The following is a 21,226-nucleotide window of genomic DNA, read 5'->3' as shown; positions in this document are numbered from 1 at the left end:
CCCTTTGTGCCACAGCAGAAACAAATCCATAAGGATGTGGGTTTGATCTCTGGCCTCTCTCAGTGGGTCAGGAATCTGTCGTTGCCGTGAACTGTGGTGTAGGTTGCAGAGGCAGTTCAGATCCCGAGTTGCTGTGACTGTGGTGTAGCCCTTAGCTGATTCAACCCTTAGCCTGGGAACTTCCATATGCCATGGGTGTAGCCCTAAAAAGAAATATAAAAACAAATCTCAGGCCTTTCTTCTTAAATGAACCTAAACTCCTTTTTGGTACATCAAAACTATATATAGGGCCTTTTCTTGAGGAATTATTTGGGCCACCTAACCACCAGTGGCTTCTTGTGGAATTTTGGGCCCCGATCTTGATCCCTTTCTCTCCCCTGATCGCACAGTAATCCACAGTTACAGGCTTTTAATTGATATTCGCCCTTCAACATTTGTGTTGCTCCAGTCTGTTTTCCGCAAGAGGCCAGAGTAATCTTTGAGAAATACAAATCAAAGCTTGTCTTTCCTCATTTTTCCAAAAAAGAAATACAAATGGCCAATAAGCACAAGGAAAAACCCTTTTGCATTGTTAATTATTAGAGAAATGCAATTCAAAACTACAGTGAGGTACCAGCTCATACCAGTCAGAATGACCATCATTAAAAAGTCTGCAAATAACAAATGCTGGAGAGGACATGAAGAAAAGGGACCCTCCTACATTATTGGTGGCAATGTAAATTGGTATAATGACTATGGAGAACAGTATGGAGGTTCCTCAGAAAACTAAGGCTAGAGTTACCATATGATCCAGCAATCCTACTCCTGACAGAACTACAATTCAAAAAGATACGTGCACCCCTATGATCATAGTAGCACTATTCACAATAGCTAGGACATGGAAACAACCTAAATGTCTATGGACAGATGCATGGATTAAGATGTGATACATGTATGTGGTGGAATTCTACTTAGCCATAAAAAAGAATGATTTAATGCCATTTGCAGCAACAAAGATGCAGCTAGAGATTATCATACTAAGTGAAGTTAAGTCAGAAGGAGAAAGCCAAATACCATATGATATCACTTCTATGTGGAATCTAAAATATGACACCTATCTGCAAAACAAAAACATATTCAGAGACATAGAGAAGTGACATGTGTTTGCCAAAGGGAAGGGGGTTGGGAGAGGATGGAGTGGGAGGTTGGGGTTAGCAGATGTAAGGTATTGTACATGGAGGGGATAAACAAAACAAGATCCTACTGTATAGCACAGAGAACTATATCTAGTATCCTATGATAAACATAGTAGAAAAGAATAAAGAATGTGTGTGTGTGTGTGTATATATATATATATATATATATATATATATATGTATGTATATGTACTCACACACACATATATAATTGAATCAGCAGAAATTAACACAACATTGTAAATCAACTATGCTTCAGTAAAAAAACATACACATCATTCTCCTTAAAACCCTTGATTGCCTTCTGATTGTACAAGTTAAAAAATCGCCAATCCACCTCCCATCTCTCAATCTCATTGTAACCATTTCTCCAGGCTCAGTGTGCCTAAGCCACAGGGCCTTCCTTAGTTCATCAAACACGCCAAACTCTTTCTCACCTCAGCACCTTAGTAGAAGTCTGCAACCCCACTCCCCTCTGCCCTCTCCTGCTCCTCCATACCTCCCACTTTTCCTTCCACCAGCTATGAGTTTTCACTGGGCTGATTCATTAATTAATATTTAGCATTCAAATGTTGCCTTAAATATCACCTCCCAAAGGGGACTTCTCTGGACCTCACTAAATGTAGTTCTTCCTATTATTTCCTATTCTTCTTCTTATAGCTCATGTCATGTTTTTAACTATATTGTGTTTTGTATCATTTATTTAATGCCTTTCTCTCCTGCAGTCCTGAATATTTTGTCATCACATACCCTAATGTTTTATTCACTCTTTGACTGAGACATAGTAGTTGCCAAATAAGTGGTTGCTGAATGAATGAGTTCAAGAAAGAAAAAATGTAATACAGTAAATATAAAACATTTAAGAGAAAAAACTTCAATTTTTAATATTTAGCAAGGAAAAGTATATTAAAGCATCTGTTTTTTAACTGATTTAGTTAGTAAAATTATTCAAAGACATAATTCCCTAATTCCCTTTTTCAGCTGAGATTTGGGAAAAAGGACACATTCACACAATCCTTGAGGAAAGGGACCTTTTTCTGTATTCATTTTTATGTATAAATATTTGTCGAATGAGTAAGAATATTTTCATAATCATTATGGAAAGAAGTCGAGGTAAATGTATTTAAAAACATCAACTTGTTTTTATTAACCGAGTATTTCCAACCAAGAATTTGTCATAAGGAATAGTCCTAAATATGGGAAAGATTATATATTTAAAGATATTCCTCACAGTGTTATTTATAAGAATAAAACATTGGAAACCACCTAAATGCCCAGAAAAGTAATAGCTGAGTAAAGCATTGTATATTCACTAGACAGAATATGAGTAACATATAAGCTAAAGGTTAATAAAATGACCTTAAAAATGTTTATATTATTAAATGTAAATAAATGAAGAACACAAAGTTTTACAGCAGTGCTTACAAGGTCAATCCATTGGAAAAAAGACTGGAAAGAAATAAGTAATGCTGTTACAGATATGGGTGATTTCCATCTTTTTTTCGTATTTTCTTTAACATCCATAGATTTTATTTTGTACAAGGATTGTAGTTATATTAAGTTGTGGTATAACTAACACAGTTTGTGTCTTGAGGTTTGACTTTATTTTCAGTACATTAAGTGAATCCAGATACTTTCATCTTGCAATCATTTGAACTGAAAGGCTGTGCTCTCTTTTTTAGGATGACAGAGACTTTGTGGAACGTTCCCATGCTCATGGGTTAGATCAGTCATCCTCTTGGCAGGATCATAGTCACTTCCTGTCTAGTCCACGATTTTCTCACTTGAACTGTAAGTAATGATGTCCTGTACCTGTTATTAAATTGGATTTAAGAAAATGCAACTCATGGAAAGATTAAAGTGTAAAGGCCAGTACATGGTAGTAATATTCATGTTGTAAGTTTGAAAATATTTTCATGATGAGTCAGAGAAATATGCCCAAGTACATTTATAGTATTACCCAATTTACTAAAAATATATGAAATCCCTTCTTTTTTAGACCTTACACTTCTCATAAAAATTTAAAATGAATCACCCAAAGTAATAATTTTTTTTCCAAAGTAATAATCTTAATTAAGAAATTTTTTTGTATGTAGAGATTTCTGGTAATGTGGATGAGTAGGTAAGGAATTTAGATGGTATTGTAATAAAATTCAAGCCATCAGAAAGAAAATCTTCGCATGGAACTATTCAAAATACCTAATTTTGTGCAAAGGATAAGGATACAATTCACACTTGATTTCATTCTGTGAATACACTGTAAATGTTGATAAAATTTCATCAACATCAACAAGGTGTGAGTCTGCTCACCCAGGATACCTAATCTCCCATCCTTTATGCTTCACCTTGGGTGTAATGTCTTTAAAGGAGCCTTTAGAACTCACAGTTTTAAGTATGGTTTCTGTTATGAGTGCCCACCATGCATTATAATTTTCCTTTAAAACTTTCCTCAGAGTAATTATGGAATTATTTGTTATTTGAGTGACATTTTCTTTACTGATTATCTTCATCGAAGAGTGAACTTCATGGTGATAGGAGCTATGTCTGTTTTACACAACACTGTTTCTTCTGCATCCTGGTAGAACTTAGTATATAGTAAATGCTCAGTTAATGTTAGATGAATGAGCGTATGAGTTTTTAATTTTTAAGTCCACTTTTATCCAAACAACTGGGGACTCAAATGTTAATAGATCTTATTTAGATAATCATTTAGCTCTTCACTTTTCTGTGGGCATAGAGTTTGTACATTCGGTTTGACAACACTGTCATTTAAAATAGCTAGGTTGCTATGAAACAAAATATGAAAATTGGCCACAAAGAAGTAGGTCAAATCCAAAAATGATAACTCTCATTTTTGCTGATTTATATTCATGGATTCATTGAATAAATATTTATCAGTTCCCAATAAATGATTTGGTTTCCATGATATCATGATTATTTTATTCCAAAAGCTAAGCATTTCCCTTCCCCATCCTAACCATTCTACCAAGTGATTTTTATATACCCTCATAAACCCTCTGGTATTCTAATCTGGTAACCACCCTTCAATATAGATCATATCTCAGATGGGTTATGGTACCTCAGAATTTGGTATACACATAGATAAAATTTTTATTTTTTGTATTAAGCAATGAAAAAATTTCCTCAGTTCTGTTTGATGTATGTGAACATGGAAGAAGAGGGTTCACATAGAGCCTAATCAAACATCATGGTATCCCATTCACTAAGACTTTTAAGAGCCTGGAAAAAAACCACACCATGATATGAGCACAGAGAGGTCATTGTGCTACTAGCACTCAATTTTGCCATTATGACTTCTGTAAGGCTCTCTAGAAAGGTACCCAGAAGAAAATGGTTAGAAGACTTTAAGGGGAAAACATCAAAATTTTTAGAATTTTATTTAATATTATGACAGGCAATAAAAGAAACTGTATTCACTTTTCACTCAGTGGTGTTTCGTAACTAGCTATGATCATTTCTCTAAGTTATAGTACTCACAGGCTATTATAGGTTTCTGTATAAACACACTGGCTCAAAAAGAAATTTAAATAAGTGTAGGAAAACATATCATTGAGAACATAATTTGAATAAGAAAATACTTATTATAGTCTTTTTTTGTCTTTTTGCCATTTCTTGGGCCTCTTCCGCAGCATATGGAGGTTCTCAGGCTAGGGGTCCAATCGGAGCTGTAGCCGCCAGCCTACAGTCAGAGCCACAGCAACGCAGGATCCGAGCTGAGTCTGCAACCTACACCACAGCTCACGGCAACGCCGGATCGTTAACCCACTGAGCAAGGGCAGGGATTGAACCCGCAACCTAGTCGGATTCGTTAACCACTGCGCCACGACGGGAACTCCACTCTTCTCCATTTTGACAAGTTTTATTATTTTCCTCCCATACTACCTACCTCCACATTTTCAAGGATACCTTAAAAAGTTTAATCACATGTACCTGTTAATCATTTTATATGATTGAATAAACCTATTTCTAGAAATAATATTTATTTGCTTTTCTGAAGAACATTGAATTTTCTATGTTTTTCATGATGCAGTATTTTGGAAATAATTTGGATCACCTTGAATATTTCTCCATTTTTGTAGCACAGTTTCAGCTTAGTTAGAGAAATTGTCTGTAATTTTTTTTGAACCTCCAAAATTAAAAAGGAGATTTGTCAAGATCAACAGAGAAAAATGGAGTCTAGAGTAAATTGATAATACAGGGAATAGATGATGTTTTAAAAATATCATTCATTCTCTCAGAGACATGAGAAAATAGTGGATGTAGTAAAAGTAAGAGCAAGATGCTATGAAAAAGGAACATAGGATAAGAGGTCTCAGAAATTTAAAATGTGATGAACTAGAAAGGTAGAACACAAAGATGAGAAAATTACAAAGAAAGTAGAAGATAAAAGAAAGAATGAGACAATAGGAGATAAGAGATTATAAGATATTCAAATAATCAAGAATGACAGTACCCAATTAGTGGGAGTCCTGGAACAAAGAAAACAGAACAAAGACCAGAAACAGGCAGATGACTGGCCACCCAACAAGTAGCTGTTGCCTAGCGGTCATCCTGAGATTTTTCTTCCCCCTCTTCTTGTGGGATAGATGCTGATTGTTCTTGGATTCCAGGCCTTCTTCTGTTGGTTTCAGTTCTTTCTTTTATGGGAGCACATCCAAGAATGGGAGGCAAATGTTTTCAGTTTTTGTTTTACTTCCATTCCCATCTAACTGAGACTTTGGCTGGCTATAAAGTTCTAGGTTAAAAAGGACTTTCCTTCTGAAGCACAATTTTCTTCCAAAATCCAGTATTGCTATTGAAAAACCTTGTGTCTTTTTGTTTAGACTCCCATTCCTTTGAACTGATCCTTTTTACCACCACTAGCCCCTCCCTCCCCCCCGACCCCCCAGCAACTTTCAGAATTGTCCCTTTAACCCCAGTGAGTTTTGTGACCCCCTACCTGCAGGTCTTGTTTCATTCACTTTTCTAACTATTTGCTTGGAGGTGGAGGAGGCTTTTAATCTGGATACTTGTGTTCTTCAGTTCTCTCATGGTGAAGGAAGAAAGAAAACATTCCATCAGGAAAACCTTTAGGAAATAAATAACTGATTATTTGATTCCTTTGAACACTTAGAAAAATTACTAATAGACATGTGACAGGTCTAATTGAGCTATTAGAAACAATTGAGAATGATCATAGAGAAAGAGTAAATAAAAAACAAAAACAAAAACATGGGTCAATGAATAACGCCAGGGGAAAAATGAGCACCAAAAAAAAAAAAATTATCCTAGTAGACCTATTAGGTTTGTGTGAGCCATATTTACATAGTCCATAATAATATATTCACTAATGACATAACTAGAAGTCCAGTTGTAACTATATTAAGAGGATGGGGTCGAGGGGAAGTAGATGGGTGTGGATAAATCTAAAAATGATAAATCAGAAAATAGCAATATAAGCTTCTTTTTCTTACAAAAATTGAAATAAATACAGGAAATAAAGCTAAAAGAGTTGATTGTGGTTGACTCCAGGGGGGCAGGAGTGTGGGATTGGGATGGGTGGGGCAAGAGACTGCAGTCTTTCTGTGTAGCCCTTTGGTGCCACCTGATATGTGTATGTGTATATGCTTTGGCTAAAAAGGATCTTATAAAAATAAAATGCTACTAAGAAAACCCCAGCTTTTATGTCTAACTAGCAAGTGCTGGATTTTCTTGTTAACTTCTGAATGAAGCATGAAAGCTGGGGGTTGGAGTTTAGAGCAGTGGAGACCTGTATGGAGACCTGGGGTGTAACTGAGATGCTGAGGCAGACCCGAGTTTTATGAGCCCACAGAAAGGGCTCCTTCTTCCTCAAGTTGGGATTGGTGCTGGATGAGGCCCTTTTGTCTGTGCTGTTGCTGCAAAGACATTCATTCTGCTGACTTAGGGGCCCTGTCAAAACTGTGACCAAACCAAAGCGTAGAATCACTGACCGTGGAAAAAACAAAGGAAATTGGGAAATACTGCATAATTTGTGGTCTCTGAAGTGATCCAGCATTAATGAAAGTTTGTTTTAAGTAGTAATTTATGTCAGCTTTGTGTAGTTCAGGTCAATTCAAGAAAAGGTGGATTCCTTCTGCCAGGAAGAAGGGAAGAAATGTATAAATTGTAAGTTTATATTACCATTGGAAATGGGAACAGAGAAATCCATTATTTAGAGCCATGATTACTACCAAATTTATCCTGGCTGGCTGGATGCTATGGCTGTGATTCAGGACACTCTTTTAGAGGGCTTGGATTCCATTACCTGCAGCCCGTAGACAGTGGGGGCTTAGTAAGAGAGACTCATAATGCTAGCTTTTGAAACTGTCATTTTTACTTTTTCTAAGTAGTGACTGACCACTGGTCTCCATGTATAGCTCCTTTTAGGCTAAAGGAACACAACTTCAGGACAGGGCCTTCACTCCTGGGGCCGAGATCAGACTGGATTTGAATGCGGTCTGGAGTAAACCGATGACTTTTCGAAATCTTGATCGAGTTCTTTGAGATTCAAATGCTAAATGTTTGTGGAGTTGGTATCTACATAAACTCAGTTTTAAAAATAAACACAGATTGCAATTTTTCTGTAACTCTAACAATGTTGTAAGTAAAGTTTAAATAAATAAATAAATAATCCCCCCCAAAATGGACTGTGATTTTTCATGGGGGAAAATGTTATCTGCGGATTACTATAGGAATTGCAAGCGAATCCTACATATTAATTTAACTTAGTATTTGTGGAAAACCAAACAATAAAAGTTACTAAAAAGAACTTTTTTCACATCCGTATCTCAGATTACATTGCTATGAAAAGAAAAGTTAGTATTCTTAATTTGTGCTTTGAGGTTTCTTTAGTGGGAATTTAAGTCCCTTAGATTAAAAAAAAAAAATTATCCACAGCGAGAACACATACTTTTCACTTCTGTGCTGTACCTCAGGATCCTCCCTGGCTAACTGAATAGATGCTTCATATGTGGTCCATCCTCAAACCTGTAGAATCAAATGAAAGAGGTTTATAGCAATTAAAATGTTGGGGTACTAATAAGGTAAAATCATTTCTTGTCCTTTATAGGATTTCTTTCATGAAAGCGCAACCTTTCTGTCTCTCCATTTTATAGGTTCGCTTTATGTGATAGTGTTTTTTTCACTGACAGTTAGGTGTCAGATATTAATAATTGAGTTCTGATTATTACAATTTGACAAGGTATATACTCTCTAAGCGCCTTCTAGAAAGTAGCTAGAAAATCCCCAAATGAATATCTTTTTTCAGTCCCTTAAGTATATTTACTTGTTCCAGCAAGGTTTAAGAGGCTATGCACAAGGCTCTCTGTTTGGCTCTGGGGGTGGGGTGGGGATAGAGTAGTGACCAAGAAGGAAAGGTCACCTCATCTTATGAAAGAAATGGATAGAAGGCAATAAACAAAGTGGTGACAGGTGCTATAAAGGTGAAATAATAGAAAGTACATGGACCAGGACTTTATATTAGTGATCAGGAGGTTACAACTGAGCTGAAACCTGAATGGTAAGAAGAACCAGCTGAGTTAAAATTGGGTGGGAAGAGTTTCCCTAATAGAGGGAGCAGTACGTGCAAAGCCTCCCGAGGAGTGGGTGGAAGGAACACTGACCAGGGAGAAAAAAGGGAGCGTTGGAAGAGAGAGAGGGAGGGAGGGAGGGCGTGACTGAGAGAGAATGGTAGATGAGGTCCCTGTGGAGCCTCTTCAGCTGCCATCAGATTTTGGATTTTATTCTCGGTTCACTGGGAGGCCACTGGTCGGGTAGGGGTAGGGGGTGTTAGTGCAGGACAATGACATAATCTGATTTACTTTTTAGATAATTCTGGTGTGTGGAGAAAGGGGCAAGAAGAAAACAGGAAGAGAGAAAATGGCTTGGACTGGGATGATGGTAATGCAGACGGTGTGAAGCAGAAGGACTGCAGCGAACTGGGAGGTAAAAATCCTCAGATTTTAACTACTCTTAAATCAGATGGAAAAGAAAAATCAATCACTCAATCAATTGATGAATCAATCAGATGGGTGGAACAGGCAGGCCAAAGGGAGGAAGGAACCCACGTTTGAGAAATCGGGTGGATGAGTATCATTTTCTACGATGAAGAAGATTAAGGGATAAGCCGGTATCAGAGATTAGAAATCCAGGTGGGAGGATTTCATATAGATAGTTGGATTTAGGCATCTGGAGCTCAGAAAAGAGGTGAGCAGTAGCAGAAAAACAAGCAGATTTAGTCTCAGTTTCCCATTGCGTATAAAAGAAGATTCTATAAAAAGGAGATTCTTAAGATTGCTACCTCTAAAATTCTGTGTCACAATATCATTATATACTGACCAAATACACTTCTTTCACCCTCACTCTTCAAATGCAAAGCAAACAAGATTAAATCACATATATGTGCTTTTTTAAAAAGATAGTAAACTAATTACTTTATTCCTACATTAAAGGTCTGTTAGTCCATGTAAAGTTTACAGAGAACTAGATAAAGTGATGACTGAACAGTTTTGTCAGCCCAGGACTTATATTCATCTAGGTTTATTTTTTTCTCTTTTCTCCTACCTTGCCAGCATTTACCCAAAGAACAGTTGCTCCAGATTCACCATTAATCATGGAAGATGCCACAGATTTATTGATGGATGGGACAAGTCCACAATCCAAAAAGGAGGAATCCGAAAGCAAAAAGAGCAAAATGTAATTAGTTGCTTTGCAAATAACAGCATATGTATCCCTGCCATAGTTTGGCCCAGATCGTCTAGCGGACGTTCTGCAGCTTCTGTTCTTTGGCATTGTCAGACACTGACTAAAGTAACAGTGCAGTTGGTCTTTGTGGATGATAAAAGTTCAACCAATCCAAATAATGTCAGCTCGTGAATGACATGCAGCTAACCTACTGGCAACTTAAACCCGAAGAGAAAGAATGATATTTTTCACTTTGCATTTTACTTTTTCAAGTGTGGTCGGTCACATTTTTCTGACCAAAATTTGGATTTATAATTGAGGTTTTTCAAAAATGACTGGCTTAAAAGGAGGAAAATGAGTTCTCCTTGAGGCAGAAGTTGCCAGCACTTTAAATTCAGGGAGCATTTATGTACAATTGATTTTTTTTCCCCTATGCTTTCTCCCTCATCAATTATCATGTGTTATAACATGTCATGGAGATATGCATATATAATATTAGACAGTCCACTTTATAAATGCTCAGGATTGTTACATCCATCATCTCAGCAAACTATTACTACATTCAATATCTTAACATTATTTCCAATCATCCATTTTTTATAGCCATAAAGAATTTACAAATGTCATCCGCATTGTAGAGCTCTAAAGAATTCATAGCACAATTTATTTCTTTGTCTTTTTGTGGCCAAATATCCCACTGTGACCACACTGGTCATATCCTGGACCATCCTCGGTTTACTCGGACAAAAATCACAGCACCAAATCCTCTGTCCATGAGATTTATTTGCCAAGAGTTCTGGTATAATTCAGTACCATCTACCTACTTTTAGCATCTCAGCTTTCTCAACATGAAAGGTTTTTTTTAAGAATTTCTTCCCTTTACTTTCTGATCTATCAGTGGAGAAAGATTTCTGTTCAATGCTAAATATTATTAAACATCCAGGAACTAAATCCTGCTGGAAAATGATGAAAACATTTTGAACAGAGACAAGGACAATAAAGTAATACCTTTATAATGTGTGTTACATTTGTGTTTGTTAAAATCTACTTGCTTTTTAGATTTCTCATATTTCATAAAGGTGCTTCTATTTCTACTCAAGGTATGTTTTCCTAACTTACCATATGTGAATTTTCAGAAGAAATAGCATTTTTCATGAACTTGAATGCAACAGCTACTACAGAAGATAAAGGTGTTTTATTTGAAATATTTACCAAATATGATCTGTATAACCTCTGATAGTACAGCCATATGTTATCATATATTCATTCCAAAAACCTTTTATTGGGTTTCCACTATAGGCCAGTCATTGTATTAAGAAGACAAAAAGAGACCTATCAACAGGCGTGCATATCTCAAAGTTTGTTTGGCATTAGGAATTACAGGAAAAACGAATGATGTGTTCAGCCTAGCTGGCGAAATTCTGGAAGAGACAGCATTAAGCCATTTCTTGTCTGACCTCAGGACTTCCAGTACTGGAATGAGCACTAGAGGTTTTAGTGGGAGTTGGCCTTTTTTAAGGAGCAGCATATAGCCCTACTATATCACTCTTTAGTAATACCTGGGATATCAAGAACTTATGTCAGCATTTTCATGGATGCTTTGACCATTACCATAATATTTTATTTCCTTGGACCTAAATGACTTAACTAGGAAGAAAATAAGAGAAAGATTAACAGGTTTTATTTAAATCTTATGGCTAAAGGTTAGATATGTTTTCCTTTAACATGTTGATAGGAACTTCACACAGCCCATTCTGTTTAATAGGAACTGATCTAAAGCATGTGTCTGCAGTCATTAGAAAAAAAAAAATGACCTCAGGCCAGTTAGGCCTAAAAGTTGAAGGTAACTCAGATTATATACTTGGAAAATCCTTGAAAACATGTAGGCTGATTATTTTATAAGAGAATGGAGAGGGATTTATGAAAGACCTTTTTTAATCTGAAAGAAAAAGTCATTATATCATATTATTGAAGGCCCAGTGCTACTGCTGGATTGATGAAAGTGTCTCACTTTAAATAGGGAACACACAAGAACTTCAAAAGCAAAGTCAACTTTTTGTGAGCAACAATTAAGTCAAAATTCCTTGTCCCTATGCTTATATGAAATAAAATCAAAGACTCCTCTTCTCTGAGAATTTTTCCTATCTCTTGCAGTCAGCATAAGCTTGAGTTGGAAATCAAAAGGAATCCTAAGGAAATACTAATAGCTTGATTTGTACATTTCAAAGCCAGCCAACTCTTTTTCTTTCCCCTTTACTCACCCCTTTGGCAGGATTACGGGTGATACCAGCCCCACTTGAGCTGGGGCTGGTCAGCCATGTTGCTTGTAGCACTAAAACATTGGAAGGGATAAACCCTATTCTTGAAATGATCCAGGCCCAAGACTTAATTGGAAGGTTGACCTTTTTGGTTGAATAGTTTTGATTCTTCTGGCCATCTTTTTCCCTAAACACACTAAACTTCCATTGAAGTTACTGAAGGCCGCAAAGGGGAGAAGCGCAGCTGGGAGAAATCTGGGTTAATGTTTTTCCCATTGGCTAAGGTCATTATTATTTCCTTGACTAACTTCTGATTTGAAGGTTGGAAACTGGTTGGTTATATAACGTTGTATGCACCCAGTTTCTGAGAATCACCAATTTTCCTTCTTGTTATAGTTTACATATTTTCAGTAATAAAGAGATAAAATCTGTAGCTTAACAAAATAGTGCACATAAGGCACTTGGATTTAAAGGCTATGTGTATAAAAAGTGTGTACTTACTTAGCTAAGAAAACAATTTAGCCTATTTTTCTTCATTTTCCTTCTTTCATCTGTGGTTAATGCATGAGGCTTGAGTCAGTGGTATGTAAAGTGTATTTAGAATGACAGTAATTGTTATATTTTCTTAAATCTGTATTGAATCTTATGGTTAATTAACAAATAATGTTTTATGAAGGACCAAATTCTTAAATACAATTAGTTAATGTATTTACTTTGCAAATCCCTTTTTAGGAATGGGCAAATATCTCAAATTATTTTACTCAAGATTTTGTACTCTAAACCCAACTACACATCATATGGGAGCCAAGAATGTGAATGATCGTTGAGTATGTTATTTCTTTTCCAAGGTTCTTACACCCCCTCCTCAAACTGTCCCAATATTTTCCCTCAATTTAAAGCAAAACAAAAAATTTGTGATTTTCATGGCCTTCAAATGAGGAAGCTGTCCTCACGAAAGCATCTGGTTTTCTTGGATCAAAACTAAACCATGAACCTCAAGCTGGAAAGTAAATTTGGGAAAGTTTGTATATAAAGTAATTTCATGCTCTGAAGTATGATATAAAAATAGTTACATCTTTCAACTTTTAAGTTCTCAAATGTTTAGCAATAAAAACATATCAGCTTATCCCTACTTGAGAAAAGAAATTTAAACCATGAAAGCTTCCATTTAGTTTCATTTCCGTTCGAAACACGACACATCTAATTTAAGGCTAGGAGAAATGCTTACATCCTGAAGCACAACTTTAGATTCTTAGACCCCCCAAAATTTCAGAGAATTCCCCCCCTTTTTTTTAAATTAAAGTATAGTTGATTTACAATGTTGTGCCAATTGCCAGGCTTTTGATTAGTAACAATGTACATGAATCTCCTCTGGAGAAACAAGCCAAATCTTCAAGTTCTAACCTCAATTATCCCCACCTTATCCTCTCCTGCTCTATCTACACCTGTGCCCACATCCTACCCAGACCGAATCAGACCCTACTGTCGACCTTCGAAGTCCTGTGATGTCTCTACAACCTGCAACAACAAAGGGGCTGGCTGATTTGGGTTTGTAGCATCTTCATGTCTTTCAAGACCAGTCAATTAAGAAAAGGGTTTGAGGAGTTCCTGTCGTGGACGCAGTGGTTAACGAATCCGACTAGGAACCATGAGGTTGTGGGTTCGGTCCCTGCCCTTGCTCAGTGGGTTAACGATCTGGCGTTGCCGTGAGCTGTGGTGTAGGTTGCAGACACGGCTCGGATCCCACGTTGCTGTGGCTCTGGCGTAGGCCGTTGGCTACAGCTCCGATTCGACCCCTAGCCTGGGAACCTCCATATGCCACGGGAGCGGCCCAAAGAAATAGCAAAAAAAAAAAAAAAAAAAAAAAAAGAAAAAAAAGAAAAAAAAAGAAAAGGGTTTGAATGTCTTATGTCTTTGACTACTGTCATGGTTGAAAAGCTCAGGACTATTTCTGTGACTGGGTATCTTATATAAATGACATTTGCAGAAGTATAGGTGCTGCCTTGCTCTCTGCAGGAGTATATCAGATTTCTAAACATAGCAGCATGTTAGTTACCTTTCAGGAGGATAGTGGAAACAATTTGATCATCTCCACCTTTCAAAATGAAGACCTTATGCTTTTGAGCATACAGGTGGGATGAAATGGTACTGCAGTCAAAATAGAGCCACACAACATTTGTCACTTGTAAATCTCACAATAACTTGCCATGTTTGAAAGTGTCGACATTGCATACTTGTCATTCCCTGGAATGAATGCTTTGTTTTTCTCAAACTGGCAGTTGCTGGACATTCACGCCCAGACTATCTTCTATCATCTCTCCATAGATCCTCATGACTTGACACCCTCTCATTTTTTATTTTCTGGTAAAACATTTTGACTGGCATTATTTAAATAAAAACAAAAGTTACCACTTATCCTTGAATATTGGAGCTCTGTGTCATCTTAGCTGTAAGTTTGACTGGAAATAAAAGATCAGAATACTGGCTTGAAGCAATATTTTTTTAAACAAAATTAGTGGATATTAAACTACCAACAGTTCAGATGTTATAATTTAAAAGGAAATAGCTTACTCTGAAGGAAAAGAGGATAATGTTATATGCTCATTAGTCACTAATTGACAGTCTCTTAAATTCTGACTTAATATTTTTTAAAAATCATACTTTTTTTTTTTTTTTTTTTTTTTTTTTCTATTTTCTTTTAGGACCTCATGTGCAGCATATGGAAGTTCCCAGGCTAGGGGTTAAATCAGAGCTGTAGCTGCCAGCCCATGCCACAGCCACAGCAACGCAGGATCCCAGCCACATCTGCAACCTACACCACAGCTCACAGCAACAACAGACCCTCCATAACCCACTGAGCAAGGCCAGGGGTAGAACCCATGTCCTAAAAGATGCTAGTCTGGTTTGTTACAGCTGAGCCACAACTGAATCTCCAAAAAAATCATAATTTTAAAAAAGTATTAGCAATCTCCAGAGTCAGTTGGCATCAAGGGTTCTTCTGCCCAGTATCCTTCAGACCAATAGAAGGAGACCAAGTTCAGTTCATATGCAAAGGAAAGCTTTATTCTTTGATAAGACAACGGAGAGGCGTGAGTACCTGCTCCAGGGCAGCGCTTTCGAAGAGCGCTCCTGCCCCGCTGTGGGCGCGGCTATTGGCGGTGCAGGCGCATGCGCTTCTGCTCCAGCTCCCAGAATCTCTGGGCTTGGCCTGCCGCCGCCATCTTGAGTTTCAGTGCTGTGCGCATCGCCTCGGCACAGGGTCTGCTGACAGTCAAGCTGAGATACCGGCACAGCATTTGGCATTGGGAACTCTGGTCTGCAGCACCGGCTGTGATGCCTCTGCGCGTGGTACCCAGCAAGCAAGTAAGACCAGACTACGCACTGGGGAAAAAAAAAAAAAGGTTAGACTGTATTTTATTACCCAGATTCTATTTTTATTTCCCAGCTTCTATTTTTATTTCCTCAGAGTTGTTAATAGGTTTTGCTGGTAAGGACACGGTACATCTAACGTTTATAGTATGAGGTGGGAGTTCCTGGCGTGGCTCAGTGGTTAACGAATCCGACTAGGAACTGTGAGGTTTCGGGTTCAATCACTGGCCTCGCTCAGTGGGTTAAGGGTCTGGTGTTGCCCTGACCTGTGGTGTAGGTTGCAGACGGGACTTGGATCCCGCGTCGTTCTGGCTCTGGCTTAGGCCGGTGGCTACAGCTCCGATTAGATCCCTAGCTTGGGAACCTCTGTGTGCCACGGGTGTGGCCTTAGAGAAGACAATAAATAAATAAATAGTATAAGGTTTTCCATCAAATTACAGTTTCTTTTTTTTTTTTTTCCTTAGCAAATGTTTCAATTTAGAGTCAGGTGTATTTCTGAATCATTTGAAGCCACCAAGAACTCAAGTGGCTTTTAAAAGCCCAAAGACTTGGCCAATAGTGTAAAAATTTATACTTCATCTCTTTGTCCTTGAAATACTATATTTCACTGGAAATATTTTCTCCCTCTGATGTCTCTTATTTCTTTGACTGGGATCCATAGTCATTTGCTCGAGGATCTCTGGAAGGAGCTTTATGTCCTTGATTTGGGCCAACTTGTGGACTTGAGTCATGCTCACTTGTCCTGTGTGTGCCTTTCAAGAAAGATATCAGGTTTCTAATGACACCATAGTTAGTGAGATGAACACATGAATCACTTCAATTATTCTCGAAGGATGTGGGTTGGTCTGTTAACCAGGTGTGAAAGGCTTCTCTTGGTAAAAGAAGATTGTTTCTCCTCCTCATTGTGTGATGATGCACAGCTGGTTTTTATATCAAAGCTGTCATATTTTTTGTTGTTGTTGGCGGCCATGACCATGACCTGTCGGAGTTCCCAGGCTAGGAACAGCAGCATTGTCCTAGCCACAGCAGCGACAATGCCGAATCCTAACTGCTAGGCCCCCAGAGAACTGACACAGCTGGTTTTTAAAACGTTGTTTACAGGCACTTCATTTATCAAGACAACCTATTTCTATCACTTTTTACCTGAAAGCCAGAAGAGCATTTCCCAAAATATGTGTCATGTTGCACATAGAGGATTTAAAATCTAAATTTCTAATGTACCCCCTCTACAAAATACTTTTTTTCTTTTCAGTTCTTGAAGCCAGCTATTATCAGATAACACTGCCTAATGCTCGTTCAGTGTTATCCCTAGGGTAGTGGTAATGCTAGTTTAGATTCTGTTTGTCCATTATTGCTGAGCACTTAGCTGGATAAGGGAACGAAGGATGGCAGGAGTTCTGTAAAATGATATGAACACAGAGGAAGCTAGGTTGCCTTCAACAGCACACATTTTAAACTGTTTACTTGAAAGAAAAAAAAAAAAAAACTGCAGTAGCACTCTGTCCTTTATCTGATGCAGAGTCCTGGAAAGCAGCGATGGGAAAAGTCGTGTTGAACCTGATGTGCACTATAAAGTCATATTTCTGTTGATAGTTACACTAATCCTTAATGTTCTTTATGGACTGCTTGCTGCGGCAGTTTGGATTAGGATGCAAAGTGGGCTTATTTCAGATATTTTTCAGTCTGGGTACCCTGTGTTTATCTGTCATTTTTTATTTTCATTTAATTTGTTGTGTTAAGCACGCCATGAGTAAAGATATAGGTGTGATTTATGGCTCAGTTTTTTGAAAACTTCCCACTGTACTGAACCTCAAGGTGTCAGTTACCAGAAATCAAGCAGCCACCGCAGAAAAGCTATCTAACATGATGGCTTTGGGGAAGTCAGGCAGTTAAAAGAAGTTTGGAGAAATTTAGGGACTTTTGCCTTTTTTTTCTCCTCTGAGCTGAACAAAATAGATGCATCAATTCTAATGAGGAACTTCCTGCCCAGAGTCAGTGGCAGAGCAGCCTCCTCCCAACAGCTGCAAGCTTGAAAGACCTCATGCTGCTGGCCAAGGTTCATTCTGTGCTTTGCCTGAGACCACAGCCAGTAAAGCCAGTGTGTACCGTGGAAAGAGTTTTCCACTTCCATTGGAGAAGCCTTTTGTGAGGTTAGTTTGACTGTTCCAAATTAACAGTGGTGGTCATTGCTCATTTCTAAATTTTAACTGCATGTAAACCTACTGATTAGATTTCATTGAGGACAAATCATAGTTTTCTGTGAGGTAAATACATATCCTTTTGTTCAGTATTCCTTAAAACACTGGTTTTCAAAGTGTATCCCCAAACCAGCTGTATCAGCAGCACCTGGTAGCTTGTTAGAACTACAGATTTTCCATCTCCAGACCTAAGGATTCAGAAACTCTGGAGGTGAGGCAAGTCTTCTAGGTGACTGATGAATGCTCAAATTCAAGAGCCATGCCTTAAAGTTCAAGAGCCATTTGATTATAGCCTTTTCTGAATTTTAGTGTCTATCCCCAAACAAGAACAAAAACGAAACCAAACTAAAAAAAAAAAAAAGTTTCTTTTATTTTCCAGATGATGTGCAAGGGATCCCTAATAAAATGTGGCTTCTAATAATATATGTTCTCCCACTTATCCAAACTATGACTCCAAGCCCCTGAGTGACCCAGGTGAAGGACTTAAAGCAGTTTGCTAAGTTGCTTGATTTACTAGTAGAGGTCACTTCCCCACCTGCTGTACTAATAGGCTTCTATTACCCAGAACTCTTCAACCATTCACCAGTATTGTCATCAGGCATCCAATTAAATCAGGACCTACAGGTGTAGCTCTTCTCTCTGGTTTGGAGAGCAAACTAGTGTTTCACTGTCAAAAGGGTATTAGCCTCTTTGGGGCCTAATTTTAATCCTCTTTCCTTCTAGGAACTTGAGAGCAGTGTGACTTGGGGCATTGGTTCTGCATTATCATTTCGCATGTAATTTCAGTTTTTCTTGCAATACCAGGGGCTCACAGTCTTCCACTGTGTTTCAGAGTAACACTTCCAGACTCTGACATTGTAACCTTCGAAAGATTTTGATTTAATGACTGTTGAACATTTAGGTCTCATCCACCTTTTCCTCACTGTCTACAGCAGATCAGGGATTTATGTACCATTCCATCTCTGTCCTTGAAAGACTCATAATTAATGGCCATATACAGTTTATCTTGGCCTTTTATCTTACATTTTATACCTCCCTTTCTGTATCATTGATAATTTGAGCTTTTGTTTGAAATTAAGTTGCTTTCCGTTCCCCTTATTTACTTAGGAATGGACTAAATCAAAATCTGTACAGAATTCTCCAATTCTAAATTACCTTAACTAAACTTTTTAAAGAACTTCTTCTGTTTTTGAACACTTTATTTAAATATTACACTCTGCCATACATCAAAGAAAGTATGTGTTTCCGTCAGGGTGCTTATTTTTTGAGCAACTGCACTGTGACAGGCCCTGTTTAGAACCTTTACTAAGGACCACCCTCACCCTCCCCAATAGCCAATTGCAGCAATAAAAACGCTGAAATATACAGGTCTTGCATAAATAACAAAACTAAGTGAATTGAGCAAATAGCGTAATCCCTCAAACTGTGTTTAAAATGTTTTGAGTTATTTTATAGTTTGAAATTTTTACCAAGTGGTTATATAGATAATTTTTTTTTATAAAACCAGCCTGAACATACAGATGCATTTTATTATACCTGCTGCTTTATGCTTTGGAAAATCTTCCCACTGTTGAATGGGGACTGTGTCAACAATATACTTACATTCATAAGTTACTCAGAACTAGTGGCGCAGGAAAGCATTATTTCTCTTAATTCAATGGTCTGTCCAATTCTGTATCATTAATTAGTATGAACCTATTATGTCTTGTATAATTGACTAAGAAAAAAAATCTTCTGTACACATTATCACTTTTAACCTTGTAATTTTTAAGAATTTAAATATAATTTCTTCATTTAGTGCACTGATAAAGTTAATTAGCTGGACATGTATGTTTAAACATGACATACTTCATTATTCCTACCTACCAGTTATAATAGTTATGTAATGCACAGGTTGAAATGGATACAACTAGACTTGTACATGCTAACTTTTCATACTCTTCAACATTTTGCTGTTTATTGCTCTTCTCAGAAAAGGGAGCAAAACTGAACTTTTAAAAAGTTGCATATATTTAGATAGTATCAAATAATACAGGGAGACAGCCAAAACCCTTACATTATCCTTGATTTCTTTTGAGTATAAACACTGAAGGTGAAGGATCAGTTTGGACACAGCCATACAACCCCAAAATGATCCTTCTTATTTTAATAGTTTACATTTCAGCAACATTTACTTTCAGAAACAAGGATTTTCTGTATATGAGGAAATTTTGTTGGGCATTAACATGAAGATTTCATTCAGATTCTTAGAACTGTTACTGAAGATGGGCTGAACTTCTCATAGACAGATCTCATGTGAGAACAATCCAGTTCTGGAGCCACAGAGATCCAGATGTCCAACTGAACAGCTGCCATCCTCTGTCTGCAGTAACCTTGAGACCACTGCTTTTGAGTTGTGACCATGTGTTATGCATTTCTTATCCTGACGCCCATGATTGAGGTCAGATGTTCTCTACCCTTAATTTTGCCCTTTGGGACTCTGTATTTCTCAGTGGGATGTACAGTCGCAGACACTGGTACCGTAAAGCAGCTAAAGAAAAATGTTCCCATCCAGTGTTCATGCAAGTATATGTTTAGGCTAAATTTTCATTCCCCTTAAATATTTAGTGTTTATTGCTCTTCTCAGAGAGTAATTATAAGTGAACTGGAAATAAAGTAGGCATCTAAAGAAGCAAAAGTTAAAATCTCCTGGGGTCTACAACTCAGGTGTTATATGTTGAAAGCATGGATGGGTAAGGAATCTTCCTTGTCCTTCCACATGTGCAGACAACATATTTGAAACCCACCTAATGATATATGCTCATCAAAGTGGCAAATAGCAGCGTGAGATCCATATTTATTTTGATACTGGTCTCAACACCACAAAGTTACACAAATGTTTGATCAGTTTTACAAAAGTAACACTGTTACCAACTAAATAATCACCTTTTGCTGTAGCATCATAGAATCTAATTCACAAGTTACCTGTAACTTGTATGAACAGATATTTGTTAATATTTGGAATCCATGTAGAACTTGGGAAGGTCAGACCAGAGTAAATCATCACCACATTAATATTTGCAGTGAAGTTTTGTGGTACTTAGAAAGTATCTTTAACTGATGCATTAAGTATATATGCTCAGAATATAATTGCTATATTTCCAGATTACAAGATGCTTCACTAGACTGTAAGCTCTTTAAATAAAGGCACCGTGTTTTGTCTAGCACAGTGGATGGCATATTTCAAGTTTTGAAAATGCATTTGCTAACTGAACTAACCAGACTTAAACTTCCCTACTACAGTGAGCAAATGGTGTTTATTAACTCATCCCAATAGTCAGATTGTGTCTTTCAGCACTTAACAGACCAGGTGCCTGATTGTATTCATGAAAATTCAAATCATAGTGTTGTTTTTGGAATTTCTGCTGAAGGGTTTAAACTATGCCTTCAGTAACATGAGGGCATGAAAATGGTATCAATTAGATAGCATTTCTGTGTCACCACTACTAATGACTAATTTACTGGAGGGTGAAGTGTGTTGAAT

General features: G+C 37.4%; 2 protein-coding genes across 28 annotated transcripts in view; one reads left to right on the top strand and one right to left on the bottom strand.

Annotated features, from left to right (window-relative positions):
• The window catches only part of CEP128 (centrosomal protein 128), a 414,256-nt gene extending 403,365 nt beyond the window's left edge, over positions 1-10,891 (top strand). For all 26 annotated transcript variants that reach the window (XM_084969948.1, XM_084969954.1, XM_084969945.1 and 23 more), the window contains 3 exons: positions 2,858-2,966; positions 9,024-9,140; positions 9,767-10,891. In XM_084969948.1, coding sequence (XP_084826074.1) covers positions 2,858-2,966; positions 9,024-9,140; positions 9,767-9,894 — 354 coding nt within the window. In that variant the 3' untranslated portion in view covers positions 9,895-10,891. The remainder of the gene's footprint in view (positions 1-2,857; positions 2,967-9,023; positions 9,141-9,766) is intronic.
• Positions 2,294-21,226, bottom strand: part of LOC110255293 (uncharacterized) — a 34,463-nt gene continuing 15,530 nt past the window's right edge. For both annotated transcript variants that reach the window (XM_084969958.1, XM_084969959.1), the window contains 3 exons: positions 15,234-15,517; positions 8,107-8,183; positions 2,294-6,263 (listed from right to left, as the gene is read on the bottom strand). In XM_084969958.1, coding sequence (XP_084826084.1) covers positions 8,144-8,183; positions 15,234-15,517 — 324 coding nt within the window. In that variant the 3' untranslated portion in view covers positions 2,294-6,263; positions 8,107-8,143. The remainder of the gene's footprint in view (positions 6,264-8,106; positions 8,184-15,233; positions 15,518-21,226) is intronic.

Source organism: Sus scrofa, chromosome 7 (genome assembly GCF_054392235.1).
Source record: "Sus scrofa isolate SSC_HxYL_T2T_F1_AM1 chromosome 7, Sscrofa_HxYL_maternal_Yorkshire_Landrace_v2.0, whole genome shotgun sequence".
In the NCBI taxonomy this organism is placed as follows: Eukaryota; Metazoa; Chordata; class Mammalia; order Artiodactyla; family Suidae; genus Sus; species Sus scrofa.
Note: the sequence above shows the minus strand (reverse complement) of the source record. Positions and strands in the feature narration are given on the sequence as shown.